The 27,952-nt window shown below is 41.1% G+C and overlaps 3 protein-coding genes across 3 annotated transcripts; 1 reads left to right on the forward strand and 2 right to left on the reverse strand.

Moving 5' to 3' along the window:
* Positions 1 to 12,879: 12,879 nt before the first annotated feature.
* Positions 12,880 to 14,115, forward strand: LOC122005082 (E3 ubiquitin-protein ligase PUB23-like). Its single transcript, XM_042560003.1, has one exon. It carries the CDS (start codon positions 12,880 to 12,882, stop codon positions 14,113 to 14,115), a length of 1,236 nt encoding a protein of 411 aa, XP_042415937.1.
* Positions 14,116 to 23,492: 9,377 nt separating this feature from the next.
* Positions 23,493 to 25,969, reverse strand: LOC122037973 (pentatricopeptide repeat-containing protein At1g02060, chloroplastic-like). Its single transcript, XM_042597481.1, has one exon. The coding sequence runs from the start codon at positions 25,919 to 25,921 to the stop codon at positions 23,822 to 23,824; it is 2,100 nt and encodes a 699-aa protein (XP_042453415.1). The 5' UTR covers positions 25,922 to 25,969; the 3' UTR covers positions 23,493 to 23,821.
* Positions 25,970 to 26,068: 99 nt separating this feature from the next.
* LOC122011162 lies at positions 26,069 to 26,764 on the reverse strand. Its single transcript, XM_042567585.1, has 2 exons — positions 26,447 to 26,764; positions 26,069 to 26,380 (listed from the first exon to the last, which is right to left on the reverse strand). The coding sequence occupies exons 1-2, from the start codon at positions 26,546 to 26,548 to the stop codon at positions 26,174 to 26,176; spliced, it is 309 nt and encodes a 102-aa protein (XP_042423519.1). The 5' UTR covers positions 26,549 to 26,764; the 3' UTR covers positions 26,069 to 26,173.
* Positions 26,765 to 27,952: the final 1,188 nt, after the last annotated feature.

The following is a 27,952-nucleotide window of genomic DNA, read 5'->3' on the forward strand; positions in this document are numbered from 1 at the left end:
TTCTTAGGACTAATATGTTAAATTGGTTTTGTGTACAAGAAGGGTTTTCCCCTCCGATGGATGAGGAAGGAAAACCTATCAAGAAGAAGGAGTGGACGAAAGAGCAAATCCGACAATCCGAAATCAATGACGAGGTAACGAAAATCATTGAATTTTCTTTACCTAATGATATTTTGTGTAAGATAGGAGGATACAATAATGCCAAGGAGTTGTGGAACAACTTGGCCAAACTCCATGAGGAGAGCCCCACTTCAAGCCATGAAGGGGAGCCTAGTGAGCCAAGTAGCTCACATCGTGGAGGTGAGGAATTAGAAGTTGAGGGCTACTCAACATCTAATGAAGAAGAGGAGGTGAGGTCTTCTTCAAGATCGGAGCACGAAGAAGAAGCTTCTACCTCCGGGAGGGATGAAGAAGAGAGCATCCATCCATCCTCAACCCTAGGTAACTCAAACACTTTAAGTTCAAGTAAATTGCATATAATGTGTTTTGAGTGTAGGGAATTTGGACATTACAAGAGTAAATGTCCAAAGAAGACTAAGAAGACTCCACCGGCGCCAAAGATCAAGGAAGTCGGAGTCCCAAAACGCAAGGGCAAGGAGCACGTGGTGTGCTTCCAATGCAAGCAACGGGGACACTATAGGAGTCAATGTCCAAGGGGGAGGCAATCTCACAAGGACAAAAGACCAAGCACGTGTAAAGGGGGAGCAAAGGCAAACCCTAAGGTATCCTCTAAGGTTCATTCTTGCACTTCTAATAAGATACATGCTAGTAGTCTTATTGCAATTGTCAAGAATGATAAGCATGATAATCATAGAAATCAACATGTGTGCTTAGGTACTAAACATCTTAGCCTAGATAAGAACAATACTAGGAAGGCCAACCCTAGGATTAACTCATCTAAGGCTAAGGAGAACCTAGGTAGAAATCCCAAATCATCTAGACATATGCCTAGGAATACCTCAAAGAAAAATGAAAAATTAAAAATTGATGTATTAGAGAAGGAGAATCAAGTCTTGAGGTCAAGACTTGATACTTTGGAAAAGGCTCTTAAGAACTTGGAGAAGTCATCTCTAGGGTTTAAGGGTCAAAAACCAATGTCCAAGGACAAGAAAGGTTTGGGTCACAAACCTAAGTCTCAAGTGGTCAAGCCCACTTATCATAATGTTCCATTCGATTATGGAACAAAATCTAGGGCTAGGAAGACCACCACCAAGGTCACAAGGGGAGTCACCCCTAGAGTTGATCTTGATGAGTCCCAAATGACCAAGGATTTAAAGCCTAAGAGGGTCATTAGGAGGGTTACTAGGGAAGTTATCCCTAGTGAATATTTAGTGAACCCAATGAGCTCTAATAGGTATTGGGTTCCTAGGAGCATCTTCTCTACCCCATAGATGGGTTAGAGAGTGTCAACTCCGATTAGAAGGGTAGTTAACCCAACTTTGAGAAAATTGACACTCAAGGAGCATTTTCAAGGTTTTGAGAACTTTTGAAAATGAAATGGAATTATCATTTACTCCTTTGAAGAGTTAAATGTGCCTAAAGATTGGTAATTTCATTTTTAATCTCAATTGGCACAATTTGGGAAAATCTAGAGAACTCTTGAAAAAAAAAATGAAACATGCCAAGTTTTGAGGATAAATTTGATCTTTAAGTGGCATGAATTAATCTAGAGTTCAAGAAGTGTCAAAATTAGGATTTTGGCATTTTGGGGCAATCTAGGATTAAATTTGAAGTTAGCCAAGTGGTTAAGGATACTTAGATAGGTAATCTAGGTATATTTATGCTAAATTTTGCCATGATTGTTTGCCCTCACATGTCATGACATCATGTTTAGTTTTATTATCATTTGAAATGTCATGATAATGCTTAGGCTAGTTTTTATGTCATGTTTATTTAAGTTTCAAACTTTATGCCATGACATCATGACATTGGTACATGTTTTCATTTATGATACCATTTTATGCCATGTCATCATCTCTTGCATTAATAATCAATTGAATTGATTTAAGGATGAAAAACACATTTTGATATTGAGATCAAATTTGTGTTTAGAAAATGCATGAGACCTTAGTCTAAGACACCTAAACCCATATCTCACATCAAAATTGCCATGGATGTGTTTGATATACTTTAGATGTGTGTGAGATATTAGGATCATGAATTAGGATCAAGGTGCATAGTTCTTGTACCTAGATGAGCCTAATTCAAGAAATGGAGGATCATAGGGAAAGCTTGTGTACAAGTCATGTACATTTAGCCCTAAGATTATGGTCCTAAATTAAAAGGTTTAAAATCATTTTGAAATTGATTTGGAAAACCTTGATGAAGCCATCTTAGTGATTGCATTCATCATTGAACATTGTGATACAAAGTTGAGTTAAACTTGAACTATTTCAAAGTTTTTGAACTTTGTATCAAGATTGAAAAATGGAAGTTATTTTCATAGAAAACTATTTTTCCATGATAGTATATGGTACGAGGAATGTATCCTCAAAATTTCACACTTTTTTAGAATTTTATGGAATTTATTAGGGGTTTCTGAATTTCGGGAGAAGAAAAATCAGAAATCCCTGTGATCAGAGTCTGGATCGGTCACTGGACCGATCCAGGGAGGGCTAGATCGGTCACAGGACCGATCCAGAGTGCTGTGGATCGGTCTAGTGACCGATCCAGTGAGGTTTGATAGCGTGCCAATGTGTTGAAAATTCGACTGGATGTCTGAAATTTCAGTTTTTGGGAGTTGAGTTTCGGGTTTCTAAAGGTTTGAAACTCTCCAAGACATTGTTGGTGCAATGGTCAAGGGGGAGTTGACCTTTAGGGGGAGTTTTACCTATTAAGTCGAGGGGGAGTTGACTTTTAGGGGGAGTTTTTACTCCTAAAGAATTGAGTGATATGGGATTATCACTAAATTGACTATTGAGTTTAGTATCAAGGGGGAAATTAAGGGTTTCAATGAAAGGTATGGGACTTTCATTAGGAAGAAACTTTTGACCTTGATTCTCTCTTTTTGATGTGTGTCAAAAAGGGGGAGAGACGTCCCAAGGGGGAAAGTGTAGGTTTTGGAAGAATGTTCAAGGAAGAACATTGGAAAACCTAAGTTAGGTTATCGGGTTAACCTAACTTGATTTTGGATTTTGTCAAACATCAAAAAGGGGGAGATTGTTGGTGCAACCTTAGGTCAAGGTTGACCTGGTTGACCTGACTCGAGTTGACCTGACTCGAGTTGTGTTTTGATGTTTGACGATGTTTGCGAGAAGAGAGTTGTATTCCTGATGTTTGACAAGAATAGGTGTTTGGGAGATTGTAGGTGCAACCTTAGGTCAAGGTTGACCTGGTTGACCTGATTCGGTAAAAGTCCAAGCAGGGAGCTTGGCACGCGAAAAGTCCAAGTATGGAGACTTGACACTGGAAAAGTCCAAGTACGGAAACTTGGCACGGGGAAAAGTCCAAGCAGGTAGCTTGGCACGCGGAAAGTCCAAGTGTGGAGACTTGGCAGTGGGAAAGTCCTAACTGGGATGTTAGGAAGGTGGAAAGTCCTGGTGAGTGAAGCCAGGCAGTGGGAAAGTCCTAACTGGGATGTTAGGCAGTGTGGAAAGTCCTGGTGAGTGAAGCAAGGCAGTGGGAAAGTCCTAACTGGGATGTTAGGCAGTTGGAAAGTCCTGGTGAGTGAAGCCAGGCAGTGAGAAAGTCCAAACTGGGATGTTAGGCAGTGTGAAAGTCCTGGTGAGTGAAGCCAGGCAGTGAGAAAGTCCTAACTGGGATGTTAGGCAGTGTGGAAGTCCTGGTGAGTGAAGCCGGGCAAGGGAAAATCCAGATGGATCAAGGGTGATCGGACATCTGGTGTTGGGAAGTCCAAGTAGATCAAGGGAGTGATCGGATACTTGGCACGAAGAGGAAAGCCCAAGTGGGTCAAAGGGATTGACCGAACACTTGGTGGAGAATTCTAGCAGGTCAAGGGAGTGACCAGATGCTAGAAATGATGAACCAACAGGTCAAGGTTGACCGGATGTTGGTGTAGAAGCCTGAGGTTTAGGGTCGTTTGGATCGGTCCGCAGACCGATCCAATGATACATCGATAGCTCGACGGTCACCGCACCGATCAAGAACCATCCAAGAGCAGAGGTTATCGATCGGTTTGGAGACCGATCGGACAACGATCGAGGCGCAGAAGTTCGGAGAAGAAGCCTGATCGGTCCGTGATACCGATCGAGGATCTCGATCGGCGTGGACCGATCAGAGGTTCTGATCGGTCCATGGACCGATCGGAGACGGAAGCGAAGGCAAGGAAATGGATCGGTCTGTGGACCGATGGAGCCTGATCGGTCCACGCCTAGCAGTACTAGCCGCTGCGACACAACGGCTAGATTTCTTCTATGTTTCTTCGCTATAAAAGGAGGGCTGCTGCTGCGTACCTTCTTCCTTCCTTCTTCTTCTTCTTCTTGAAGCTTCTACTTCTGTGCTCTGAGGTTCTGAGCTTTGTTGAGCTCGCTTCCGAAGCTTCGCGTGAGCTTCCAGTCGTCGATCAGCTGCTGCGTTTGGGTTGTGAAGTTGCTGCTTCATCGCCTCCGGTCGACAGAGAAGGCAAGCGAGTGTTGCATTCATATTGTGTTTGTATTTGCTTCTTGCTTTCCTTGTACTCCTTCTTGTTGTTACAAGTATTGTGGCGAGGTTTCTCCACCCACAAGGAGCATTTATTAGCCGGTTCTCCGGGGACTCATCCACCGACGGATTGATAGGGCTCGTCCACCTTACGGACACGCCGAGGAGTAGGAGTATCATCTCCGAACCTCGTTACATCGGTTTGTTTGAGGTTTGTCTTCTTTTCTTTCGTTTCTACGTGTTATTTTCCGCTGCGCTAACCCTAGTTTGTAGAAACGCAACAATTTGGGGTCGGCTATTCACACCCCCCCTCTCTAGCCTCCGTACGAAGGATCCTAACAAAAAGACCTAGTTAAAAGCTAGGCAAGAGAAGTCTTAGCAGATCGTGGAACCTAGGTGGAAAGACCAAGTGGGTCGAGAGGACCCGACACTTGGTAGTGAGATTGAGAGGTCTGGAGGATCGGAAATCGAGAGAAAGTCCTGGCGAGCCGATCAAGGCTAAGTGAAAAGTCCAAACAGATCTGGAGGATCAAAGTTTGGCAGGTAGGTTAAGGTAAACAACTAGAGGAGCGACAGTGAGGTCGTGCTCCTGAAGGGAACAACCTAAGGTCGGTAATCCAATTGAAGAAACCAGGAAGTTTCCAAGTTGAGATCAAGATAGTTGAACTGTCTATTACTCATGCATTAGATATATTGTTACTGTGCTAATATCTATTTTGTCGGATTATTGTCTAACATTGTTTCGCAAGTTCAGCCTGATTGGTCAACCGAACAATGATGACATGGTAGCAAGTTGATCGAGCCGAAGCAAAGAAGGAAGACTGGCTGATTGATCGATCGAACCAGGAGATCGGTCAACCAAACAATGAAGACATTAATGGCGCATTAATTCAAGATCTCGATGAATAGGGAAGGTCACTGTTCGATTGATTAAACATGAGGATCGGTCAATCGAACCATTAAAGATTAGTTAATGCTCAAAGATCATATCTCAGCAAAGAAGGAAGGGAGCGGGTTCGGTCGACCGAACCTAGGGATCAGTCATCGGTCGACCGAAAGTCGATGACTCTTATAAAAATGAGCTCAAGGTCCAAAGCTGGGTAACATAGTCTGTCAGGTTCGAAGTTCATCAATGTCCTAACTGTTACTATTTGTGCTACTGCTCTACAACTCGTCTACACGCAAGCAACTACTTCGTTCAAGTGTCAACCGAGCTTTAACTTTTATATACTATCGGTATACTTTTATTTTTGCATTGTACTTAAATTTATATAAGATAGTAGACTGTTACTATCTTATATTCTTGCATCTTGTATGCACTGCTTCTTTCCGAGATTTTTGGAAAGAAGAGATTTAGTGGATTATCCATCAGTGTGATCAAGGATCACGGGCCTTGGAGTAGAAGTCGACCTAGGCTCCGAACCAAGTAACTGAACCTATTCTCTACTTTTTCGCTGCACGACTTCGATTTAAATAAGTAAAAGAAAAGTTTTTAAAAGCGCGATATTCACTCCCCCCCCTCTATCACACTCTTTCAATCCTACATATCTATGATAATAAAAAATAAAGAACTTGCTAAATTAGCCAGCTCGTTAGCATACTTATTGTCCGACCGGGGGACCTTTTGTATTATTACTTCTTAAAAACTTATCTTCAGCTTGAGCCGAGCATTATTTATCTCAAATGCCCCTAATAGTTGTTGAGTTATCAGCTGAGAATCCAAATGGACGAGGACACTTGTGGCTCCCACATGCCGAGCTGCTTATAGGCTAGCTATCAAGGCCTCATATTCCACTTCGTTATTTGTAGCCTGATAATCTAGCCATACAGACAACTGCATCTTATCCTCACATGTTATATTAAGAGGATGTCGATTCCACTACCTTGCCGGGTGGATGAGCAGTCCATATATATCTTCCAAGTCGCGTCTGCCTCAGTGTTCTATACCTTAGTGATGAAATCAGCTAAGGCTTCGGCCTTGATCATTGTTCAAGATTGATATTGTATGTTAAATTCACTCATCTTGATGGTCCATTTGATCAGTCGTCCGGATGCCTCTGGGTTAAGGAGGACTCTTCCCAGCCCGCTATTAGTCATCACCATGATGGGATGTGAGAGAAGGTATGGATGAACCCTTCGAGCGGTGAGTACTAGCCCGTACACCAATTTTTCTAGACAGGTGTAGCGAGATTATGGATCTTTCGATATATGAATTAGGAAATACACTGGTTGTTGTTCAGAGCCGTTCTGCAGCACCAACGTTGAGCCAACTGCATGCTCTGTTGGTGACAAATATATCCAGAGTGGCTCGCCAATGATGGCTTTTGCTAGTACAGGTAGGGAGGTAAGGTATTTCTTAAGTTCTTCCAGTGCCTAGTCGTATTACGCGTCCCACTGGAATTTTATCACATGGCACAAGATCTTGAAGAATGGGTGACTTCGATTGGACGATTTGGAGATAAATCTTGACAACACGGTGATCCATTCGGTCAACCGTTGAGCCTTCTTTAAGTTGCGAGGTGAGGGCATGTCTTACAAGCCTTCAACTTGCTTGAATTTGCCTCGATTCTCCGCTTGGTCACAATGTACCCGAGGAAGCAACCACTCTTTGCCCTGAACAGGCACTTGCTCCAGTTCAGCTTGATTCCATATGCCCTCAACATTTGGCAGGTTCTTCGACGTTTGCGCAAAGGTCAGTGGCTCAGAGCGATTTTATTAATATGTCATCGACATATACCTCCATATTCCGGCCGATCTGCCATTGAAACACTTTGTTCATCAATTTTTGATAAGTGGCATCGATGTTCTTCAGTCCTAACAACATGATGTTGTAAGCTGACTTTCTCTTTATCTTCCTTAGCAAGCGGTATTTGATGGTAGTCGTAGTACACATCAAGCATGCAGATCGGCTCACAGCCTGTCGTGGAGTCCACTATTTGATCAATACATGGCAAGGGATAAAAATCCTTCGGGCAAACCTTGTTTAAGTTGCGAAAGTCGATGCAGACTCACCACTTGTTGCGCAGGTTGGAGACTAGCACAACGTTGGCCAGCCAGCTCAGAAATTGAACCTCACGGAGGTGACTGACCTTTAGTAATTTTTCTATTTCAGCTCGTATGGTCTTATTCTGCTCCGAGCTGAAATCCCTCTTCCTCTATTTCACTAGTCGGACATCCGGTCGGACGTGAAGCTCGTGTTGCACCACGCTTGGCAAGATACCCGGGAGCTCGTAAGTTAATCAAGCAAACACATCGTGGTTTTGCCTAAGGCAGGTGACCAGCTCTGCCTTCCTCTCATCTATCAGATCGATGGTGATAAAGGTTGTGGCTTCCGATCGGCTTAGATGGATCTGAACCTCCTCTTTTTCATCATAGACCAGTGCAGGAGGTTCCTTCATGATTGTGTTCACCTCCAAACTCTGAGTCTTCCGAGTGGCCTTAGCCTCGGATTTAACTATCTTGACGTAGCACCATCGAGCGGCCAATTGGTCGCCTTTGACTTCACCCACTGAATTGTTCACCGAGAACTTGATCTTTTGGCAGAAGGTAGACACTACAGCTCGGAACTCATTCAGGGCCGGTTGGCCCAATATTACATTGTAGACAGATGGTGCATCTACCACGATGAAGTTTATGGTCCTTGTCCTCTTGAGAGGCTCCTCTCTGAGTGATATGGCCAATCGAGCCTGGCCAATTAGCAATATTTCATTATCCGTGAACCCGTACAGCGGGATCGTCATGGGATGCAAATCGCTCCGGTGGATTTGCAGCTGGTTAAACACCTTGAAGATGATATTCACCGAGCTACTTGTATCCACAAAAGTTTAGTGAATAATGTAATTAGCTATTACTGCTCGGATGATTAATGCATTATCATGAGGGATCTCCACTCCCTCTAGGTCTCGAGGTCCAAAACTGATCTCTGGTCCCTCAGCCTTCTCCTTGTTGCATCCCACATCATGTATCCCTAATCACCAAGCATGCGACTTCCTCACTCTATTGGAATCATTATCGGTTGGCCCCCGGCGATCATTCCGATTTCACCCCGAGCCGCATTGCTTTAGTTTTTCTCCTCTCGAGCTAAAGGTTGAGCATGCTCAGCCGAAGCCTGGGCGGGACTTGCATTACCTCTTCGTTGAGGCTGGTGTTGACGCTACTCGACTGCCGGTCTTTCTTCTTCCTGTCGTCCGTCTGATTGGCATCGATGATGTCAATCGGGAGAGGGTGAACGATGGTGATATCCTGGAGGAGCTGGTCGACTTGAAATTGGTCTCAAGTAGTAACAGCCCCGGGTATTTTGTGTCACCGAGCGATGGTAGGAGCAGAACAATGGTGTCCATGGCCTGTATTTCGCATCCTTCGGTTGCTTTGCTTCCACGTGCTGTACAACATGGGCTCGGGGCTCCTATTACGGCTATGTTGGTCCTGCTAAGGGGCCCTTTCATGGTTGATGTCTATTGGCCAATCGTTGTTCAGGGCGGCAATATGTTCAGCAAGCACTTCCTTCCTTCATGTCACTTGGACCTCCTCCACGTTGATGTATTCGCTAGTGCACTTGAGCAGGTGGTCGAAGTTTTTTGGTGGCTTCCGAATGAGTGAGTGAAAGAATTCGCCTTCTGTAAGTCCCTGCGAGAAGGCACTTACCAATATTTCCGAGGTGACCGATAGGATATCTATGGTCACTTGGTTGACCTCTTGATTACGCCCTCAATGCCTCCTTGGACCCTTGCTTCACAGCGAACAAGTTAACGTTTGTCTTCTGTTAACAGCAGCTGCTGGCAAAATGATACAGAAATACTGCCCGGAAGTCCTTGAAGCTGTGGATTGATCCGATCGGCAGACGTCTAAACCACCTCTGTACTGATCTAGAAAAAGTGATGAGGAAGACTTGACACTTCACTCCATCGGTGTACTGATGGAGCGTGGTCGTGTTGTCAAACTTGATCAGATGGTTCTCTGGGTCGGTCGGTCATCCCATTGTACTCCTTGATAATGAATGACATGTAATGTCGTGGTAGTGGGTCCACCTGGATCCCCTGAGAGAATTACCTATTGATCCGCTCGGGGGAATCATCAATCCTTGGTGCCTTTCCCTTCCGTTCATCCTGGATAGGTGCGTCGTCCGAGGAGGATCCTTGCTCTCTATCCGCTCGGCCTTGTTCCCCTGAAGGGGTGTAGAACAATACTCGGTGAAAGTGGATCGGTGCATTTGATGCATCCCCATATGTATCGGTCAGCTTCATATTTGGCCGCCAAGCGGATATATTTTCCACTTGGTCTCTGCTGCTAGCCTGTAGTCTCATTGCTGATGTTACAGGTTCATTTGCATAGCGCTCGGGCATCGCCTGTTGTTACTGCTCCATCATCTTGGCCTCCCGGGCTTGTATCAGCATGTCCAATTCTTCCTTCATTAATGTTACGGTCGTAAATCGTCCAACATCTTCCATCTCCACATCTCGAATACAGGTTAAATTTCCATATATAACGGCAATATAATTCTATCTAACAATGGTCAAGATAGCTGGCTGGAAGGCACTAACATAAACTTTTATAGTCACATAAGAAGAAATATTCAGAGGCAAAACTTGTTAATTTAACATTATTTTACGCCTCCTGGTAAGAAAAGATACAATGAAAAAATGGATGACTACTTGCATAAGTTCATTAAAGAACTATTACTTTTGATTTAGGAATAAAATAAAAGAAATCTCTAATATCAAATGAGGAAGTCATGATATACTCTCTTAAACTCTAATAAGCCTTTTGCTAATCTAATAGGTAGATTTCTGCTCCATGTCTATCCTAATCTGCTATGAAAATCCTTTCCTCTTAATGTCTTAAATTGAAACCATAATCAATGCCACCAAATGTGCATAGGTAGATTTTTGCTCCATGTCTATCCTAATCTACTATGAAAATCCTTTTCTCTTAATGTCTTAAATTGAAACCATAATCAATGCCACCGAAATGTAAAATGAAAGAAAAGTAAGATGAAATATAGAAATTGTCTATCTTATAAGCTGAAGACCTTCAATTTTTCTTATGAAATCTGTTTTAGTCTCTCTAAAGATAAATATATATTATTAGTCTGATGATACTTGTCACTTAGTATGCGTTTTCTAAATCTAAAATCCTAAATATGCCCTTAGCACTATTCCTTCGAGGGTAATTCATGTATCAATCATTATAACAAAAAGTGAAAATATTATCTCAGTGATTCCGTTGAGGTATATTCTTACCGTTTAAAAGAGAGATAAATTACGAGAAACTTCATCCAATAACGACAACACATGCAAAAAAGGAAAACAAAAATTAAAATAATCAATAAGACATTTCACATCTGCTAAAAATACACCCACCCAGACGTATTGATATCAACGTCCTTAGATAAATCTAACTCTGTCAGTTCATGGGGCCGTTCAAATATCAATAATGTTCATATATCAATAATGAACATTAGGCGTGGATGAATCTAAAACCGCCGTAATAGCTGTTATTTCGAATTAAAAAAACTAAAATATGGAAATTGACTAAATCCGAACTGTTGAGTGATGACCAACCGACCGATTCTCTGAGCTTGACTGAGATCAGATTTTTGCCAACTACATCACCAATTTAAAGGGAAGTTTGCTGTAAAATTAATGAACATGGTGGATTTCTCACACTACATAAAAATAATCAATTATCTACCTCTAAACTAATTCAACAAAGAATTTTAAATCTGTCTCGGACGGAATTTAAATTCATCACTATAATAATTTTTTATCAAATATAACTTAATATTTATAAAAACAGATACATAACTATAAACACTAAATCAATATCAACATCAATTAAAATAATATCAACAACTATCAATATCAACCCTAATCATAATAATATTTCCTAACAACATCTAAATGTACACAATTACAATATCAATATTAATCAAAATATAATTTACTAATAAATATCAATATTTTCTTGTAAGTTGATTCTTCTGAGTTTTTTTATTTTGCTTTGTTTTGTTTGTTTGTTATTGTGACAATGAAGTGCTCTCGATTTGGCCGGCTTTAATTTAGAGATAATAAAATGTTAAGGGTGTGTTTGGTTTGCCCCATTTTTATTTTTATTTTCTGAAAAACGTACATTTTTCGTTTTTTAGAAAATGATTTTTCTGTATTTTTCGTTTTCTTAGAAAACGCTCTCTCATTTTCTTAAAAATGAACATGAAAAATGTAAACCAAACGCGTTTTTCATTTTCTCAGAAAATGAAAACAAAAAACAGCATGGAAAACACAAACCAAAAGCCCCCTAAAAATTTAAAAACCGGCAGCGGCGCTTTCCGCTGATTCTCTATTTTGAGACGTTTGCATCTCGCGCATCCAGAATACCGTAGCCGGGATCCCGACGGCCACCCTGCGCCAGCCGGGTGCCGGCGGCAGAGATAGCGGCACCAGTTGCTCGAGCTGGGGCCAACCAGATTTAAAAAATAAAATAAAATAAGAATTAAGATGAGGAGAAAGACGGATAATTGGTGGGCTTTGGGTGAGTAGACTTTTCTTCCGACCCATTAAGCAAATCTCGTATTAGTCTGCCTGTTTAAGGTTACCTTCTCCCATTGCCTCCTTGGCCGTGTTAATTTTCTCAGTCCTCACCCACCACCGTCTCCTTCGTCAGTGAAAATTTAGCTGTCAAGCTTTTCTGGAGCTCCAAGTGCTCTCAACTAGCCCTTTGCAAACTGCGAACCTGCCAGTCCAACGCCGCCCCACCCTTGCGATTGGTGGATAAACAAACACTTGCTGAATATGGTAGAAGACCTTGCTTTAGTCAAATTAACTTTTGACTAATTTTTGCTTAAACTAACCAGACAGGAAAGTTGAGAGAGGCTGGCCAAAGTTGTTGAATGCGTTCAAAGATGACATTTTTATGGATATATTTTTATTTTAAGGGGGTGGATAATTAATTCTAACAAGCAAGTCAGAGATGTATATGCCTGAATTGGCGATTAATAATATATATATATATATATATATATATATATATACACGATTCAAAGTCCAAACTAATACTTATAACCAAAAAAATGAATTCCAAAGCAACCATCATGCATCTTACATGGTGACATTCTTAGAGAGAATAGGTGCTTTTGACCCAAGCAAACAATAAAAGCTGTCGATCTCAGCCCATCGATTTTGGTACGTGATAATTTGACCTTTAATCGTTGGCGAATCTCATTCTTTGACCAGCAAAATCCATTTATATTCTTGGCAGTCGTTGAAGGAAGGAAGGAATTAGAGGATGGATATGTCTCAACATGGCCGAAGTGGTTATCGGCCCTTCTTCTTGTGCCCGATCTCGCTCGAAATCATGGAGGATCCCGTCACAGTCGCCACCGGCGTCTCGTACGACCGCCGCAGCATCAGCCGTTGGCTGGCCGACCACGACACTTGTCCCGTCACTAACCAGCGGCTTACCGATCTAACACTCACCCCCAACTCTACCCTCCTCCGCCTCATTCGTTCCTGGTCCACCACCACGACGATCGCCGCCTTTGTCTCCTTCCCCGAGCTATCTGAGATTCTGCGAGACCTCCGTGACCGGTCCGTTCATTCCGACGGCAAATTGAGAGCTCTCAAGAAGATCAAGACTCTGCTTCTCCGCGGCGCTGATGCAGGCGGATGTGTAGATACATTACTTAGCATGGAGGAAGCGGGGGTGACGTCTCTCGTGGCCTCGTTGCTGATCTGTGAGCCGTCATCATATTCGGAAATCACCGACGAGCTCAACGTCTTAATCGACGAGGCGGCCGTCACGCTGCACCTCCTCAAGCCGTCGTCGGAGACGCTCAAGGTGGTCTCCGAGCGCAACGAAGGCGAACTCATCGCTTCCCTCGCTTCTCTCCTGCAACGAGGGTCGTACCAGGGCAGAGTCGGCGCGGCTCTACTCCTCAGTTCGATATTCGAGGTCGTCGGAGAGGAGCTCAAGTCCCGGTTGCCGTCCGACGTGATCGAGGCCGCCGTGGAGGTGCTGAAAGACCAGAACGCGAGCCGGAGGACGACCATGGCGCTCCTCACCGTCCTCCTGGAGGTTCTTCCGCGGGGAGATAATCGGTGCAAGGCGGTAGAGACAGGGCTGGTGGAGGTGATGGTGGAGCTGCTGGTGGAGGATGGCGCGGTGGACAAGAGGAAATGTGAGGTAATGCTGGCCGTGCTGGAGAATATGTGCCGCACGGCGGAGGGGCGGGCGGAGCTGGTGGCGCACCCGGCGGGACTGGCGGCGGTGGCGGCGCGGTTGGTGGGGGTGTCGAGCGAAGTGACGGAGTGGGCGGTGAGGGTTCTTGTATTGGTGTGCAGGAATTGCGGCGGCGACGCCGTGGCGGAGGAGCTGATGCAGGTGGGAGGAGTGACGAGGCTGTTCGCAATGGTGCAGATGGATGGCGACAGGATGACCAAGATGATGGCGAAGAAGATTCTCGCTATGCACATGAAGAAGTGGAGCAAGTCTCCTTGTTTCCCTTCCTATTGCTTGCCATGAAGCCATGAAATCTTTGAAATTCTGCAAAATAAGTTTTATTTTCAGATTTTAATTTCTAGGTCTGGAACATATCGATCTAAAGAAGAAAGTTAAATAATCTGTAGATAACTAGTGGTAGTAACAACTTGATGATTGCTATTTAATCAATAAATGCCTTCCGACCGATATCTTAGAACTGGCTACGATTCTATGAAACCAGATAGAGCAATCTATCAACCAATTTTATTATTTTATGCAGCTACTGTTTTATAGAATGCAAAGTTCATCCATATGTCAATACTGAAATGCATATCAAGCACTACAAATATTAGTCAGAATATCGACGGAATTTTTTACGATAATTATTTCCATCGGTATTCTCTGACAGAAATCATGTTCCATCGGAGATTATTGACGGAATGCGAGTTCTATCTGAAAACTTCGATATATGGAACGTGATTTCTGTCGGGAAAACTTTAATTATTGTAAGACAAAAGTGGAGGTCTACTGACGGAATCTATATTCCATCGATGAAAAATTCATCGATGGAACTTAAATTCCATCGGGAAGATGTGGGATACCAACGGAAATTAAGTTCCATCAGTAACCCTAAGTAAAATTAGGGCATAGGCCCGATTTTCTGTTACGCGCTCATTTCTTCCCTCCGTCGACATTTCTTGGATAAGCTCATGCCCTCTCTCCCTCTTCCATTCTTTGTCCGTCAGTTGCGTGTTGGTGGCTTCGCCAGCCGTCGACTGGGTGCTAGTGGCGGCCATCTACACTTTGCTAGCGGCTTTGCCGGCAGCCAGCTTTCACAGTGTGGACGCGACTGTAGGACCCTTGGCGGTCGACTAGAGGGGAGATAAATAACCTTGCAAGGAAAAAGAACCTTCCTCGAACTTTATAGCTTAATAATTATCAACACTTGCATAAAAATAATTAAAAGACTAAAAAAGACGAGGCACAAAGAAATTACTTGGTTACAACTTGGTGGTTGTTAATCCAAGGAAGATGTAAAGCTTACTAAAATTTTCCTCTGGGCGGAGAAGTGTCTTACAGCAGTTAAATCTCACAACTAGAAAGCTAAACTGAAACTGAATCAATTACAAGTGTTGTTTCTCTCTTTTTCTTGTTGTTGTTAGCTTCTGGGAGCAGGGTTGCTTTTATAGCCCTGCTCGGGGCACTGGAAGGGTTCCAGGCGCCTGAAATGGGATAAAAGTTTATTCCCGACGTAGCGGAACGCGCCACGTAGCAAATGGCAAAAACTTCTGTTTCGGGCTCCTCAACCATCTGGGCGCCTGGATTCAGTCCAGGTGCCCGGACCAAGTCAACCGCTAATTGACTTTTCGGTTCGGGCCTTCCTCTCCGGTTCTGCTCACTTGGATGATTTCGGCCATCCGAAATAAGGCTCCCCCGAACCCAACTTCCGGCCTTCTCAAGCAATCTTCCGCTCCAGCTTCTCATCCCTAGGAAACACGACGCGCCTCCTCATCCGCCTGCGTACTCTTTCGCAGCACCTCGTCTCTCGGACACACCGAGCCCGTCGACTCTCTCCCGTGCCGTCCTTCTCGCTAGCTGCTTCTTTTGCTCGACTTCCTGTGCTCCTAAATTTTTGCACACTTAGACACAGAGAGTAAAAAATCAACATAACCTAATATGACTTGGTTGATCACATCAAAATTACCTTGGGGTACTAACAATTTCCCTCTTTTTGATGTGATCAAACCAAAGTTAATTTAGGTAAACCATAAACAAATAGTTATAACTTTTTTTTTTGCAAAAAAAGTTTGCAAGTACAGAAATAAAAAAGATTAAAATTGTACTATCTCCCCTTAGACTTAATCTTTATTACTCCCCCTTTTGATCATATTAAAAGTGGGATATATTAAACATATTACTTGGAAGGTCTAAAAAGTCTAAGGGGAAAAAAATAAAAAATATGAAAAGTTAAGTTTCAAAAACTTTATTTTTTAAAAAAAAACTTTTAATAATAAAAACTTTAGTAAGGGTTGAATAGAAAAAATTTCACAAAATGTTGAATGTTTGGCAAAATTAAAAAAAAATTACATTTTGATCACTAGTTCATAAAAATTTCTAATGAAAAAAATTTCAAAAGATTATTTAGATTAACTTGAACAAATTTTAATGATTAATCCTTTTTTAAATAAATTTTTCTAGCAAATATTTAAAGCATTAGTTAAATGCTTCACAGTAAGTCAATTAAACATTCAATTCAGTAATTGACTTTCAGACTGTGGTAAAGCACTAGGTCTTCTTGGTTATTGGAGCATCAACCATTTCTAGACAAAACCTCCTAAAGAATTTAAACATTTCACTTTCTTTCTAAAAGCCTTAAGAAAGTAATTAATCTAAATATGATTTTGGAACCCAAAATAAGTTCCTTCCTACAGGATTACTCAGAAGTTTCTTAGGAATGTATTTTTGTGATATTTTCCTAATTTGGTTCTTACGGTATTTAAAATATCAGTTTAAATTATTATATATCCTAATATTTTGATTATTTGAGCATGCACGATTTTTCAAATATTCTATTTCTGTTTTCAATTTTTTATTTTCTTATTTTAACTTATCAAACAAATCTAAGAGGCATGCATTAGCTAATTGTCTTTTCAAATCTATATTTTCTTTTTCTAATTTTACTAAATCCTTGGAAAGAATCTTAATAAATTGAAATGACTTTTCAGGAGATACGACATGTACCCGACTTACCTCATATTCTGATGCTCCCCCTTCATCGTAGCTTTCCTCTAATGATCCTCCCCCTTTATCGATGCTCATCTATGAGCTATTTTTGTCTTCTTTTTGATGGTCTGCCATTAGGGCTAGTCCAACGTAGGCTTCGATTTCGGATTCGGGTGACGTGTTGTCCCATGTCGCTTTAGATTATAATTGGGTCAGACTGACTTCTTGTTCTTCTCCTTTTCCTTGTTCTTCAATTTTGAGCATTCATCCTTGATGTGCTCTTCTTCGTTGTAGTTGTAACATCGAACCTTCCTTTTGTTCCGATAATTCTTTCTTGTCTACGATTTAAATTTATTAGATTTGATAAATTTTCTTACTAATAGCGTCGTTTCATCTTTATCGATTGGCACTTCTGAGTCTGGATTGTTCATTCTTGCCTTCAGGAAAATTTTCTGACTAGGCTCCCTTTTCATCTCTGCACATCTAGATTCATGAAGTTCAAAGGTGAAAAAAAAGATTTTCTAATGAACTTACTTCTAGGTCTTTAGATATATAAAATGAGTCGACTATAGAGGTCCACTCAGGTGTCCTAGGGAATGCATTTAAGTCGTATCTTAATGAATCTTGGTTGTTACGTTTTCTCTGAGATTCATGAGTTCGGTGATGAGTTCTTTAATCCTTGAGTGCAGATGTGCGACTGTTTTACTTTCTTCCTTCCGGAGGTTCATTAGTTGGTTCTGGAGCAGATCTCGTCTCGTGAGCTTTGCTTCGGAAGTTCCTTCGTGTAGTTCTAGGAACTTCTTCTAAAGTTTCTTTGCTGATTCGTAATTTTTGATCCAATTTACTTCCTGGGGTGGAAGTACGCTGAGTAGGTGGAACTCGGCTTGTCCGTTTACTACGAAGTCTGCTTGCTCCTTCTTGCTCCATTGATATTCTTCCTTTTCATTTCCTTGTTGGTCTTTAGGAACTACAAAACCATATTAAATTATCAAAAGAATTTCAAAATCATTTTTAAAAAATATCTCCATGTGTTTTTTCCATAACGCAAATTCTCCCTCGAACTTCGGTGGGCAGATGCTTGGTCTGGCCATCGTCTCAGTGTTTCAATCGGCGATTAGTTCTTCTGAGACGTTCTGGCTCTGATACCACTTGTAAGACCCTTGACGGCCAGCTAGAAGGAGGTGAATAGCCCTGTAAGGAAAAAGAACCTTCCTCGAACTTTATAGTTTAATAATTATCAACACTTGTATAAAAATAATTAAAAGACTAAAAAAGACGAGGCACAAAGAAATTACTTGGTTACAATTGGGGAGGTTGTTAATTAAAGGAAGATGTAAAACTCACTAAAATTCCTCTCTGGGCGGAGAAGTCTCTTACAACAGTTAAATCTCACAACTAGAATGTTAAACTAAAACTAAATCAATTACAAGTGTTGTTTCTCTCTTTTTCTTATTATTGTTAGCTTCTGGGAGTAGAGCTGCTTTTACAGCCCTGCTTTGGGTGCCTGGAAGGGCTCCAGGCGCCTAGAATGGGATAAAAGTTTATCTCCAATGCAGCGGGACGGGACACGTCGCAAATGGCTAAAACTTCTGTTCCGAGAGCCTAGAGTATACCTGACCACGATTCAGAACCGGCGGTTCAACGGTTCAGAATCGCCGGTTCGACGGTTCCAGACAGGTCGATCCTTAACCTTAACCGCTCAAGACGGTTACGATTCACGGTTCGGTTCACGGGTCGTCACGGTTCGCCATGGTTCAAGATTATTATGTTAAAAAATTATAAATTATAAATTATAAATTATAAATTATAAATTAAACATTACAAATTACAAATTACAAATTAAAATTTATTGGAAAAAAGGGTTTGCACTTATTTAAGTTGTCTACGTATCCTTTTAGGGTAATCAAAGCCCACGTAGTTCACTTACATTTTTATCCTTTTACATTTTCACTTACTTTCATTTCCTGTTCCTGTTGTATTTGTTCCTTTAGTATCAAAATCTTCAACTTCGTCATCTGAAAATTGCATTCCTTGGATTCTTTTCTCCGCTCTGGTCAAATCGTCCAGTAATGCTTGGGCTTTCAATGAGTCGGGAGATAAAGTTGATCGTCGTTCATCAAATATGTTGTCGTCGGCACTGAACGTCTGCTCCACAGCAATAATTGACACTGGACAAGCTAATATTTCTTTGGCGATCACGGAGAGAACGGGAAAACTTTAAGCCTTCTGTGACCACCACTTTAAGATATCGAAATTTTCTCTATCTGCTTCATTAAAATCAAAAGAAGTCGTAAAATAATTCTCAAGTTCCTGTGTGGAACTTGAGGATCCTCGTGGGCATTTTGTCCATTCTTTTAATAAGAGTTGTGCTTTTGTAAGTTTTAAATTACTACTAGTAGTTTGTTGTATTTTAGAAATATTAATTTGTATTCCATATTTTGCATAATATTGATTATAAATATCATATAAATAAATTTTAACATTATATATAATATTAACGGGATCAGGGGAAGAAGAATCTTTAATTGGAATTAAAGCGTCATAATGTAAAGTTAATATTTCTTGTAAAACTTCTAATTTAAATCTAGGATCTAAAACGAATGCAATTAAATAAATTTCAGGAATTAAATAAAAATATTTTCCCATTTAGTTTTTATAACTAAGATGCAAGGAGATAAAGATTCATTATTAATATGTTCATTTAAAACTAATACTATATTAAAAAAAATTTCTAAAACTAATTGAGCAGTGGGGTAATAAACACCAGAAAAGTTGTTCGGTTGCATCATTAAATACTTTTAAAATTTCACAAATACTACTACAAATATTCCATTGTTGTGAAAATAGATATATATTAGTATTAGTATTTTGTGCAAAAAATGAACATGATAATTTTTTATATTAAATGAATCTTGTAATAATTGGTATGTTGAATTCCAACGTATTGGTACATCACGTGAAAATTTTTTAGGTCTCATGCCACTAATTTTACAAAACCTACCTCATTGTTTCATTATAGATGGATGAGACCTTAAATAATAAATTGTAATTCTAATTGGTTTAAAATAACTTTCTAAAATTTTTAAACCATCTTGAACACATAAATTTAAAACATGGCATACACAACGAATATGAAAAAAATAAACCGTCAATAATAGGTTGACAAACAAATTTTAGATCATCTATACAAGTGGTATTGGAACTAGCATTATATAATGATATTGAAAATATTTTATGCGTTAAGCCATATTCTTCTAAAATTAAACATAATAATTATGCGATGTTATGAGCATTATGTGATTCATCAAAAACTCTATAAGCTAACAATCTTTTTTGGAGGTTCCAAGAGTTATCGATCCAATGGCAAGTCATACCCATATAAGAATGTGTTTGCCAATGATCTTTCCAAATATCGGAACATAAAGAAACTTTATTATCTAATTTACTAAATTCATCAATTAAATTCTTTTTTCCTTGTTTTACTAATTTTTTAATTATACGAGTAAATGTAGTACTAGGAATACGTTTAGCACATGGATTAAGAGATTCTTTACAAAAATCTTCAAATTTAGATCCAAAACTAAAAGAAAGATGTTCTACGGAAACAAATTTAGCTAATGATTCTCTTAATTTATTATCCGAATATAAAAATAACCCGGAATCGGTACTACCGCTAGTTGAAGAAAATCTTGATAATTGTGTTTGAGAATGGTCGAGTTCATATTCTGTCGGGTGCTTCGTTTCTACATGTCATTTCAACGACCCATAGCCACCGCCGGCTTGGAATTTGCAGGAAGTATTGCAATGCTTACATTTTACACGCATTTCTCCCGACGAAAGAGTGACTTTCTCAAAATGTTTAGTGAAAATAAAAGACTTTAAAGGAGGAAGTTTCCGAACCTTAGAAGTAATTGCATTGGTACTTCCTTGTGTTTCGGGTGTCGGATTCAGAAGATGCTCGATTTCATCATCGGTGGATTGAATGTTGGGGTCCTCCTCCCGCGGATTCATTATTTGCTTTCCCTTCCGAGCTCGAGATGATGCACCTCCGCGACCTCCTTCCATTGTAATTGAAAATTGGAAATGAAAGCGTGTAGAGAACACAAAATTGAGATTAAGAGTAAGAGTAGAGAAGATGTGTGTGAAAATGATGAAATGAGCTCTCTATTTATAGAGTTTTGATAGTAACGGACACTAAACCATAGCCATTGATCAAAAAATAGTCAAATGATCCTAACCGTTGAAAAAAATATCCAAAAAAAAACCCCCAACGGCTATGAACCGTCGGTTAACCGGCGGGTCCAACGGCTATGAACCGCCGGTTAACTGGCGGTTCAAGCTGTTACAAAAAAAAATACGATTGAACCGGCGGGCTGAACCGCCGGTTAACCGACGGTTTTACAACAACTGAACTAGAACCGGCCCGGCAACTTGCTGGGTCGGTTCCGGTTCGACCCGGCGAACCGAGTCAACGGGCAACCGACCCGTTGACCCGGTTACGGGCCCGGGCCGGGTCCGGGCCATACCCGGCCTGGGGTCAGGTCTAGCCTGGAGAGGTTCCAAGCGCCCGGACCGTCTGGGCACCTGGACTCATTCCAGGCACCCGGACCAAGTCAACTCACTAATTGACTTTTTGGTCCGGGCCTTCCGCTCGCTTGGATGATTTCGGTCATCTAGAATAGGGCTCACCCGAACCCAACTTCCGGCCTTCTATAGCAATTTTTCACTCTGGCTTCTCATCCCTCGGAAGCGTCGCACGCCTCCTTCTCATCCTCCTGCGTACTCTTCCACAGCACCTCGTCCCTCGGACACATTAAGCCCGTCAGCTCTCTCCCGTGTCATCCTTCTCGCTAGCTGCGTCTTTCGCTCGACGTTCTATACTCATAAGTTCCTGCACACTTAGACACAGGGATTAAAAACCAATAGGATCTAATCTAACTTAGTTGATCACATCAAAACTGATGACGCAACGGGGCCAGAAAGAGGGGGTGAATTGCCTGTTAAGAAATAAAAAAGAACGTTTCCCAAAGTCCCCATATCGTTCCTCTCGACCACGGTGTTCTCGGTACGTAGTACGATGGCGATATGAATTCTCAAAAGTGGACTCAGAGTTACGATCAGAGATCTCATGATCTTCAAAATCCCGTGCTGTCAAACGTTGGGTTAATTCTGCAACTTGCTTCTGCAAATCCTCAATCATCATTACATTTTGGATATTATGATCACAGTGTTGGGCTTCCTTATTCGGAACCTGCCCGTTGCGACCACAACCACGTCCACAATGACCCTCCATTGGATCTTAATGAGCTCTGATACCAACTAACGCCGAATAGAATATAGATTATTCTGGGACGTGAAGTTACAGAGGGATTAAGAAAAATAAGAGAGAAATAACGAAATAAGAAATAACTCAATATAGGTTTTAAAAAAAAACCTTCTTGAGAAAATAAGAGCGAAAAATAAAGAACAAAAGAGACATAGTTGTAACATGGCTTAAGCGAAACCAATTGATTTAATATCAAAATAATTTGTCCCCAAACATCTTCTAAGCATAGGTTTATATAGCTCTCAAAACCCTCAAAAAAAATCTAAACAGAAAAATAACCAATTAGACTTATTCCCTAAGATTTAGGATAAATTAACTATTAAGACTCGATTCCTAAGATTTAGGACAAAATTAAATATAAAAAATAAACGAAACTTAATTAACAGATAACTAATTAGAAAAATCTCAATTTTGAATTCTCTCCTACATCAGATATCATGCGCTCTTCATCTGTGCTACGCTCGGGCTTTGAATTCTAACATAAAATCATTCACATGAGGTAGCTTGGGCTTTTCTTTGCAGCTTTAATCAAAGCAGAGCTCATATACCGAAAGGATCATCTATCTCGACCAATCATAATTATAACACAATTGATGAATTTACCTTGAAGAAAACATATTATTCATGAACTCATCTCTCTCCTTAAATAGCTTCAACTTAGAAACAGCCGACAATCAAAACCTCAACTCATAATGGTTTTCTTGGATGTGAAACTATCGGTACAAGGAGATAGCGTGAACTTGCAAGGAAAAAATGCCCTTCCTGAGAATCACTTTTAAAGTTATTCAGCAGCAACAGATGGAACTGTTTTTACTTCAAGTACAAACATACATTTCCCCTTAGTACATGAATATTCGTTGAGAAAAAGTCCTAATTTGAATGATTCGAAATAAGTTTCTTGGTATAGCCATTTTAAAAATAGATATAAATAAATAACTGACCACGCTATACAGATGAATTATGAAAAAGAGAGAATCCAGTTACAACTCAAACAAATTCCTCTCTTTTTCCTCTTTTTATAAAAGATATTGGGCTCTCCAAAATTTCGAGCAGTAGTTTGTAGATCATACCACATCACAGGTGAACTTGATCTGACCAGCAAGAATCACTAAAAGCTGTCAATCAATTTGATTGGTTAATGTAACTTAATATCAAACTGATGGATGATGTAAGCTGATAATCCTTCAGCTCGTCAGGGGAATCAACAAAGCTTCACGTGATTAGCTACAGGAGTAGCATATGACCTAAAAAAAGTGAGACTGACAACAATCTAGAAGCAATTTCATGGTTTGACATGGGAGTTATAATTATCACCAAGAATTTTGCATCTCTTTCCATGTAATTTGATGAAGATTCTTAGTATCAGCTATTTGATTTTGCAATAGCATAGTAGAATGAATGAACTAGCAACACTACTTGGTTATACATTGAGATATTAAACACATGATTCAGTGATAATAAGATTGGAAAGTTTGACATGTTGAATAAATAAACAAATGGATGGTACCTTATTTTGTTTCTCTTTTTTTTCCCCCTTTATTGTATATCTGATATTTCATATTCCTAGCTCACTCCATGAAGCTTGAGAAAGTAACTTCATCATCCTCGCATAGCTTTCTCCCTAATTTTTAAAACTTTCTCCATCAGGCCTTTTACCAACTAATCAACAAAACAAGATAAGGCCAAAGACAAGCCATATCAATTTGCAACTTCGTCAACAGCACGGTTTATTTGCTTGGCAACAAATTTAGCTTCATTCATTTTTTCACCATTTTCAAGTGCAACTTTTAGAGCACATAAACAACTTGAATTAATACTAGCGCATCCTCTTTCCTTTATTTCATAGAACAAGTCAAATGCCTCCAAAGCTTTTCCTTTTGAACAAAGCTTGTTGATCACTGTAGCGTAAACATCATTACTGATTTTCTCGGATTTTTCCAAACTAAACAACAGCATTTCTCGAGCCTCCAAAAACTTCCGACTTTTGCACAAGGAAACAACCAACTCCTCCATCTTCAGGCGATAACCTTTCTCATAAAGCAATTTAACAATCTTGAAAGCCCTGTCATTCGAGTCACTTCTGAAAAGATTTTCAACAACTTTCGTCGATAGATCTATATTTGGACGAACACTCCTCTCCAACATCACAATGACCAAATCACCAGATTCTTTAGTATACTTACTCTTTTTCACCATGCCCATGAGCACCAAATGGAATGCATCCGTGCTAGGTCGGTGCTTGCTATTAAACATTTTTCTTAGAACCTCCCAAGCAAAATCTATGTTCTGCTGCAAGAACCCGTTGATGAGAATCTGATAAATTTCAGCATCTGGCACAAGGTCTCTCTTAGACATGGACACTAGCAGCTCATATCCCTTCTTCAATTTTCCCTCCTTGCAGTATCCCAAGATCACTGTCTTAAATGCTTCAAGATCGAATTTGGCCTTGTTATCCAACAACTGTTGAAGAACAATCCTTGCTTTCTCTGTCTTTCCACTATGACACAAGTAGTTGAGCATGGGGTTATAAGTTGCAACCAGAGGAACGCAACGTCCTCTCCGCCTCAAAACCTCCTTCTTCAACAGCTCATCGATTAGCTCTTCTGCTCGTCCAAACTCCCCATTTTCACACAATCCCCTAATCAAGATACCATACGTTACCGAATCGAGGTCCACCTGCATCTCTGTCATTTTTTCAAATACCTTCAGAGCGTCACTGAAGCAGCCCATGTTACAATGCGCAGCTATCAAGGTGTTAAACGTGCAAGTATCTGGCTCAAAAACCAAATCTTCGTCACCATTTTTTCCTCGATCCAGTAATTCCTTGACCAAATCCATCCTTCGTGATTTACAAAGTCCTTGGATAAGAGTGTTGTATGTGATGTTATTGGGCTGAAGGCCGACAGATATCATATCGTTGAAGAGATTCAGGGCGTCAGCCGCCAGGAGCTTGCTGCAGTAGCCGCGGATCAGGGTGGTGTAGGAGACGACATTCGGCGCAGTATCGGGGGTGTTTCTCCGCATTCCATTCAGGAGCTTGTGAGCGATCCGAACCTCGCCCGCACGGCAAAGACCATCGAGAAGGGTATTGTAGGTGACAACGTCAGGGGCGCAGCCATGGCGTGACATCTCTTTAAAGACGTGGAAAGCCTCGTGGACCATGGAATTGAGGCAGAAGCCTCGGATGAGGGTGTTAAAGGTGCACACGTCAGGCCGGACGGCCCTCGCGAGCATTTCCTCGAACAGGTCGGAGGCGGCGCGGGTACGTCCCCGGCGGAAAAAGGCGGCGAGGAGGGAGTTGTAGGAGAAGACGGAGGGAGAGGGGATCAGACGGAAGAGCCGGACGGCGTAGCGGAGATGGCCAGCGGTGGCAAGGCGGCGGAGGAGGGCATTGAACGAGTTGTCGGGGATGGAAGACGGGGGAAGGGAGAGGAGGAGGTCGAGGGCGGGGTGAATAGAGCGAGAGCGGAGGAGGAGGTAGATGGCCTTGCCGGTGACGGCGGGTTCGAGAGGGACTAAGTTGAGTGACCAGAGGAGGAGGTGCCCTGCTGCGTTTGGGCGGCGGAGGAGGTACAAGGAATGCAAGAGGTCGGAGGGGGAGAGGGTGTGGGTGTGCGAACGGACAAGGGCGGTGAGAGACGCGGGGAGGGACGGGGGCCAAGAATCGGTTGCTTCAGCGTTGACCAAGTCGGCGATAGCGTGACCCAGTTCCGAATACTCGAGGCCTCCGGCGGAGGAACAGAGACGGGAGGCGGAGGGGAGACGGGTGTGGGAGAAGGTGGTCCGGAGGCGAAGCATGACATGGCGATTCCGGCGAGGCGGCGAGTCTCCGTGTAACAAACCGCAAGGGCTAGCCTAAAAGGGAAATCCGGGCCTGTTTCGGGCAACCCGAGACAGGCCGGGCCGGGTCTATGTGTTACAATTAACAGTAAAAGATAAGCCCGTAAATGCAATTTTATTCAAGAAGATTTCAGTTCAAACAACATGGTTCCATAAAATTCGACTTTGGTTCGATTGCTAATCGTTTGTGACCTTCACCTCCTTGATCTTCTAGGCGACGACTGCGGCGGCGACCGGTGGCTCCTCTTTGACGACCGTGGTCTCAGCCGTCTGCTCGGCCTCGCTCTTCTCAATATGGGGCTCTTTGGTCGCCTCAACCTTGGGCTCTTCTTTCTCCACCTCGCTCGCCTCCACCTTGTCCTCTTCTTTGTGGACAACGTTAGGTTCGCCCTCCACCATGCTCTCTACCACCGGAGCCTATCGTTCACGCAAAATTTGTATCATTCTGCAATTTAACTGCAAATTTTGTCTGGTAGACCATACCTCAGTGGAGTTGAGCGGGGCGGGATCCACACTGACGGCGGCCGCGTCAGCTTCCGGGGCCTCGCCTCTGAGGTCCTTGGGTCTGCTCGCACAACCACCCATGGCTGAATGAGGCAGAGGAGGCTGTGGAGCTCGGAATGTTATTTTATTGGAGTCAAGGAGAGGAGAAAAGGCGAGGCGAGGTGAGGTGAGATGAAGCCGGTGATGAATGTTATATAGAAAGAAACGGAGGAGGGTGGATGGCTAGGAGTTGATGGCTATTTTGATGGAGGGAATAAACGGCCGAGAGCAAGGAACGAAGAGAGAAAATAGACGAGAGACGGGAGGAAGGAAACGTTGACCCTTTCTATCGTGGAGCTATATTTTGGAAATGAGGGCTGCTTTTCCACCCCCCGCCCCCCCCCCCCCCCGCGTCAACCCACCTCCCCTCTCTCTCCCAGCCAAAAGTCGCATGTACCCCTTCCACCTCCCCTTTTTGTTTTTTTATTTTTTTTTTAATTTCATTTAATTCTGATTTTATTTTAATTTTTTAATTAATTTTATTTAAAAATAACTCTCATACAATTATATTTTTAATTTTATTTAATTTTACTTTTTTAATTAATTTAATTTATTATTTTTTATCAATACTTTATTTTTTCAATTTTATATAAATTTTATTTAGTTTTTATTTTTTTAATTAATTTAATTTATTATTTTTTATCAATACTTTATTTTTCAATTTTATATAAATTTTATTTATTTTTATTTTTTAAATAATTTAATTTATTAGTTTTTTCATAATACTTATATTTTTTCAATTGATTTTTTTAAATTTTAATTTTTTATTAATTTTTTTAATCAATTTCTTTATCAAATTTTTTTCAGTTTTATTTTTTTCAATAATTTTTTTATATGTTTATAATCTTTTATTTATTTTTAGTTTATATGTAAAACTAAAAAAAATACTACCAATTAATAATGAACACATTCATAACTTAGGAATAAATATATTTTTTCCAAATGAAGAGTACATGTAATAATACAAAAAAAACATAAAAACATATAAAAATAGAAATCTTAATCAATATTGCCTCCAAATTCTGCTCCCGATGCATTTGGTGGTGGTGCACCTATTATTTCGTACCACAAATGAGCGCGTGTCCTATAACGAGTGACCCATCCTTTAGCTTCATACGATGAATGTTGCCACCACCAAGTTGGAATGGGTGGTACAGGATAATGAGGATATAAGAAAACTTGTACGAAGTGATTGCCAATATGAGCAATAGCTATTTCTCGACGCTCTTGGTTTGGAACTAGAGGAGTTCTTAATGGCAAGTGAGTAAAACAACTCCCAATATTCTCACCAAATGTATGAAGTACAAGATTGTACCTTGATGCGATGACAATTCCCAAAGGCATAGCGTCCATCCAATATATTTCTGGTGCCCACTGCTCGAAATAATTCAATGAGAATAATAGATTGGTTACCAAATTTGGATCTGGATAAAGTTGATCATATAG

This window comes from Zingiber officinale, chromosome 1A, assembly GCF_018446385.1.
Source record: "Zingiber officinale cultivar Zhangliang chromosome 1A, Zo_v1.1, whole genome shotgun sequence".
NCBI lineage: Eukaryota > Viridiplantae > Streptophyta > Magnoliopsida > Zingiberales > Zingiberaceae > Zingiber > Zingiber officinale.